Source organism: Nicotiana tabacum, chromosome 10 (genome assembly GCF_000715075.1).
Source record: "Nicotiana tabacum cultivar K326 chromosome 10, ASM71507v2, whole genome shotgun sequence".
Taxonomy (NCBI): domain Eukaryota; kingdom Viridiplantae; phylum Streptophyta; class Magnoliopsida; order Solanales; family Solanaceae; genus Nicotiana; species Nicotiana tabacum.
Window position 1 is genome coordinate 9,587,831 of NC_134089.1, and position 6,054 is coordinate 9,593,884.

The 6,054-nt window shown below is 33.2% G+C and overlaps 1 protein-coding gene across 1 annotated transcript; it reads right to left on the minus strand.

Moving 5' to 3' along the window:
• Window positions 1–1,652: 1,652 nt before the first annotated feature.
• Window positions 1,653–5,583, minus strand: LOC107777270 (putative 2-oxoglutarate-dependent dioxygenase SLC1). Its single transcript, XM_016597267.2, has 4 exons — window positions 5,212–5,583; window positions 4,311–4,558; window positions 2,874–3,222; window positions 1,653–2,196 (listed from the first exon to the last, which is right to left on the minus strand). Exons 1-4 carry the CDS (start codon window positions 5,500–5,502, stop codon window positions 1,945–1,947), a joined length of 1,140 nt encoding a protein of 379 aa, XP_016452753.1. The 5' UTR covers window positions 5,503–5,583; the 3' UTR covers window positions 1,653–1,944.
• Between the last annotated feature and the right edge of the window lie 471 nt (window positions 5,584–6,054).

Below are 6,054 nucleotides of genomic sequence, written 5' to 3' on the forward strand. Positions count from 1 at the left end.
ATGCCAAAAACGAAAAAAGAGTCATGATATAAAATAAAAAACTAGTGTAGAATACTTATCCCAATTCACGCGACGTAAATTGCTTCAAAAATCGCCTCAAAATATAGTACTTTATATTCACTGGAAAGAAATACTCTATGCGATCACGGGGCATCCTTCGCGATCGCGAAAAACAAACTCAGCAGCCTCTCAAAATACACTACGCGATCGCGAGATAGCTCACGTGAACGCGAACAACACTACCTCATACCTTCATGAACGCGTTGAAGAATTTTCTCTTGCCCTAGCTTAGTCCAAACCACTACGCGAACGCCTGCTCACCAGCACCAACGCGATGCTCAATCTGCCACAACCTATGCAAACGCGGACCATCACTCGCTAACGTGTAGACGAAGAATTACTCTATTTTTTCCCTTATGCGATCGCCCTCCGCGATCGTAATGAAGAAATGTGATACCAGAAATCAGGAGAACACACCAATGCTAAAATGATATGAAATCCATCCGAAATTCACTCGATCCCCTCGGGACCCTGTTCGAATATACCAACAATTCTCGAAACACAACATGGACCTACTCGAGACCTCAAATCACGCATAACAATATCGAAACGACGAATCGCACCTCAAATCGAACTTAATGAACTTTGAACTTTTCAACTTCGAAAACTCGTGCCGAAACATATATATCAAATTAACCCGAAATGGACTCAAATTTTGCACACAAGTCCCAAAGGATATAACGAAACTATTTCAATTCACAGAACCACAATCTGAATCGGATATCTCCAAAGTCAACTCTCAGTCAAACTTATAAACTTTCCAAACCTTCAAATTCTAATTTTCACCAATTTGTGCTGAAATCTTTTAGAAACATCCAAATGCAAATTCGGTCATACGCCTGAGTCCAAAATCACTATCAGGACCTAATGGAACCATCGAAACTCCAATCCGAGGTCAAATACTAAAAAAAATCAAACTTGGTCAACTCTTCCAACTTAAAGCTTAAATCATGAAATTCATTCTCCCAAATCGATTCTGAATAACTTGAAAACCAAAATCGACGATTCACATAAGTCATAATATATCATACGAAGCTACTCATACCGTCAAACTTCCGAGCAAAGTGCAAATACTTAAAACGACCAGTCAGGTCGTTACAAGAAGTAAAATAAATATAAGGAAAATATTTTCCAAAATAATTTGGCCAACCAAACATGAGAAAATTTGAAATTCCTTCATTTACCAAATTAAACACATCAAATATCGTTTTCTTATCATAGTAACATATCCCAACATATCCTTATTCTTAGTTTAACTATACCATGTTCTATTGTTCATGCTTCATATGTTAACACATAGTGTGCATGGTGCACATTAGTTAGCCGAATGAGTTGTTATCTCATTGTATATTTTGGACAATCTTTATCCCTTGAATTAGATTTTGCAATTGAGTTAGGTCTAAATTCTCTTTGAATTCAATTGTTCAATCTTTTTTCTCTAACATCTTCTCCTAACACTCGAACCTTTTTTAGTATAATGTTTTGTCCTTTCCAGGTGCTATTTTGATGTAACCGTGGTTTCAGTGTCAAGATTACGAATAAATACCCATCGTTTTTCCTTTCATTAATAAACTTCAAATTGAAATAAAGAATTTGAATAAATAATAAGCAATCTTTTTCATTATTCAAAACATGATTACAAATTACAAGCGGAAAGAAGAGGGGTAGATTCCTCGTAAATGATTGGAAGAAGCTAGAGCTGTTGTATTTATATATACATTTATAAGCTCAATACAAATATGTCGTCAAGTGATGTAAACTATATACCAAACCAATAATTTCTAAATAATTGATCCAACCAATCAAAAAAATTAAAATAATACTAATGAAAAAGTCAAAATACACAAAACTTCTCCAAAATTGTCTGGAGTTTCTTTCTCTTCTTTAGTTCAAAGTTAACTTCCTGGTCTCGAGGAAACTTTTGTTGGTGGAATCACAAGATTTTATGTATTCGAGAAATGCAGCAAAATTTGTATCTTTGTAATTTCTTGGATTTGTTTCACTAATTAGTTTAGGCCATGGCTTTACTGCACTATTAAATGGAAGACTATGTAAAGAAGCAACTGAAATTCTTGACTTCAAGGAGTTCACAAGAACTCTATGTAGCACACTCTTGTACTTCCCATTGCTAAATATCTGTCACAAAATCACACAAAAAATCATGTCAAATTATGAACTTTGAACGTGACAATAAAGTAAAAGAGTTGGTTTTTGAGTTAATACTTTAGTGTTTATGACAGTATAAAATATTTGAACATACATACTTCAGATATATATACATCATACACTGATAAAATTATAATATCACACCCCTTAGGATGCGACCCTTCTTCGGACCCTACATGAACGTATGACGATTTGTTCACTGGACTGTATTTTGTATATTTATATACATATATATGCGCGCACGCACACGCATACACACATTAACAACATAATATTTTTCTAATATTATCAGTGTATTATAACCTTTTTAAGCCGGTAACTCCCCTTATCTTTCATGCTACTAATTTCAATTTATATGGACGGTTATTAGTCTGTGACAAATGGAGCATATAAACAATCGATTCAACTTAACCCAATATTTTCTTTATGAACCACAAAAGTATACATAAAAAGCATATGAATTTTCAAAAAATATTAAATTTTGAACCCATAATCTCGAACGTCTAAATTTTGCCGGTGAAAACCTATGAAACTTATGTCACGAATCCCCCTTTGTGCATACAATTATTTATTAGGCGAAATAGTAGCTTATAATTTTTTTTTTAGAATGTCAATATATAGAAATTAAACTCTGAAATATTTCGTACCTCGAGATGGTCACCAACATTGACCACAAAAGCTCCAGGGATAGGTTGAACAGTGACCCATTTTCCATGGCACTTGACTTGCAAACCTTCAACTTCATCTTGAAGAAGAAGGGTAAGGAATCCATAATCAGAATGGGGTGGCATTCCTAATGTCAAATCAGGATTAGGACAAGGAGGGTAGAAATTGACTGCCATTAGCTGGCTTCCATCTTCAAATTCTTTTAACATTTCTTCAACATCATCATTTTGTGTCTTGTCTTTTGTTGTTATGCCAAGGCTTTCTAGTATGGCTTCCACTAACTTTAAAAACAAGAATTTGGTCTCTTTCGCATATCCAACTGCTTGTTCCCTGTTTAAATACAAAATTGAATGAATTTATAAAATTGTTTAATATAAAGATGATTATGACCCTTACTATTCAAATAAATAATACTACCTCGTTTCCATTTATGTGAACCCATTTGACTGGGCATGGAGTTTAAGAAAAGTGAGAAGACTTTTGATCTTGTGGTGTAAAATGAGACACATATATTTTGTGTGGCTATAAATTATTGTGTAAAGGTAAATTGTTTCCAAATAAGAAAAGGGGTCATTCTTTTTTGCACGGACTAAAAAGGAAATAGGTTAACATAAATTGAAACAGAGGGAGTATAATAGTATACTACAACAAATTATCTCGTACATGTTTTGTTGTTAAGGTTAGGGCTTGTAGCCTTTTGCTTATAACCATGCATGAAGAAACTAACTATAATGCATAAGAGTTCAAGTAATATTCAGCAGAAATTTGCCGGCTACCCCAGTAGCGAAGTTAGGAATTTTTCCAAAGGTATTCAAATTTAAAAGAAGTGAAAAAAATTCTCCACAAAAGGGTGTTCAATATATATTATATACCTCTAAAACGTAATATTTTGATAGTATAATTTTTCGACGAAGGGCATGTGACCATGTGGCTTCACCACTAGGTTACCCTACCCAACGAATATTTGTAGGTACGCTTTCTTAAAATGTAAAATTTATAATCTAAAAATAAGACAATATACCATCTACTATAGGTAAAGATGACCTGATATTATGAAAATTTCTTGGACCGATATATATAATTTGAACTCAATTGAAAAATGAATGAGAAAGTTGAAGTATCATCAAAAAGAGAAGTTTAGTTATATATACTATGGCAACCAGATGTACAAAGCATCCCACTTTCACGTAGGGTTCGAAGAAGGGACACACCACAAGGGGTATAATATAGGCAGCATATCTTAATACAAGTATTAATAGTTGATTCCACGTCTCAAATCTGTGACCTATAGGTCACACAAAGACAATTTTACCGTTGTTCCAATACTCCACTTCGTAAGTTATATATAGTATATACTTATGATGTAAAAAAACTTTTTATGCTATCAGTATGTTTTAATGTGAAATGTAGCTTCTTACCTAAAATCGGTGGGAGAAGAAGGCCAATGAGGAAGAACATCAGGAAGAGGATCACAAACCAACTTAAGAAAGTCTCTCCAACAAAAGACACCATCTTTAGTTTGATTAAAACTTGTTCCATATCTAACTGGTGTAGTCATGTCTGTTGTCATGTACTTCTCTCTTTCTGATAATGGCAGATTAAAAAAACTTCCCCCAACATCAACCATGCTTCTTATAACCTCATCTGGAATTCCATGGTTTACCAACTGCATGAAACCATAAAAATAACAACTTCAAAATGCATTTCTATATTTTAAAAATCTAAATATTAACTTTCATCAATTCAAGAATTGTGTGTTATCCTCCCCCATCTCCCTCCCCCAAAAGGGACGTCAGATACACAGCCAGAATTTTTATTAAGGGGGTGTCATAGTATATAAAAGTAAATATACGAAAAAATCAAGGAGAGTCAATATATATTATATATTGACTATAAAAATTGGTTTCACCTATCTACACAGTGCATTTTTTTGCAAGAAAGGATATTAGTTGATACCTTGCCATAAGGTGGCTCCGCCATTGGTCAGGTACAACTAAGCTAGGAATTGCAAACTATGGTATTGTAAAAATTGTATATGTTCTATACATAGTCATTAAGACCTCCTAAAACGATATATTTCCTCCTTCTCAATTTATGTTGTTTAACTGGACGTGGGGTATAGAGAATTTTTTTAAAAAAAATTATTATGATCTAAAATATGACAGACATTTCTCTAACTATATATAATATCATGTCATTAAGGGTAAAATAAAAATCTAAAATTTAATTATTTCTAAATATAAAAAGATATCATTTTTTCGAGACACACTAAAAATGAAAGTGTGTCACAAAGTTACTTTCATAGGAATCTTAGTTTACCTGGAAAAATCCATAGTTTTCACAAGCATAGGATAGTGAATTAAGAACTTGAGCTCGATTAGGGCCATGGAGTTTAGCAAAATCTATGATTGGCAGCTTAAGATTGAGTTCTTTGCTAGCTAATTGTGGTTTTCCATTTATAGCATAATAATTTGGACGTTCTGAAATAGGGAGGATGTATTTCTTTGGAACTCTTTTAATGCCACTTTCATGCAAATACTTCACTCCTTTATTGTAATCTTCAGCTTCATTATTCAATCTTTCAGTAGATTTTGCCAATGCAGGAGACATTATATTTTACTCAAAAGTTGAAAAGAGAAATATATATATAGAGCTGAGTTGATCTATATATATATGTTATGAACTTGAAAAGAAAGTGAGAGGGTGGGAATTAAGAAAAGTGAAAGCTCTACTTATATAGAGAGGAGGGGGAAAAATCAAGAAAAGAAACAGTACCTAGTTTCCTAAATCCAGCTCTTGAATTCCACGTGTTGGTTTTTGATTTGATAAAACAAAACCGTTGACAATGTAGAATTGTTGACCCCATTGGGGATAGGTTCATGGCATGGACACCCTCCACAAAATTGCTAACATTGCTAAATTCAAGTCTATAATATTTTATAAAAATATTATGATGGGATATTGGGATAGATAGATCTTTTCACTTTTAATCGCAGGGTTCAAAATTAACACTGAACCTATTATATTTTTAATTTATAGGTTTATATATATTATTTTTGTAGTTTAATGAATCTTTATATATAAATTTTTAATCCACGTCGAAAGTTATGGATTCAATTGAACCCGTCGGTAATACATTACATCCGCCCCTGATCCCTAGAA

Excerpts from the sequence above, each read along its gene's own strand:
- LOC107777270 (XM_016597267.2), bottom strand. The coding sequence starts at position 5,502 with ATGTCTCCTGCATTGGCAAAATCTACTGAAAGATTGAATAATGAAGCT. Across the intron at positions 4,559-5,211 it reads AAAACTATGGATTTTTCCAG|TTGGTAAACCATGGAATTCC; the intron begins GTAAACTAAGAT and ends GGTTTCATGCAG. Across the intron at positions 2,197-2,873 it reads ATGTTGGTGACCATCTCGAG|ATATTTAGCAATGGGAAGTA; the intron begins GTACGAAATATT and ends ATTTTGTGACAG.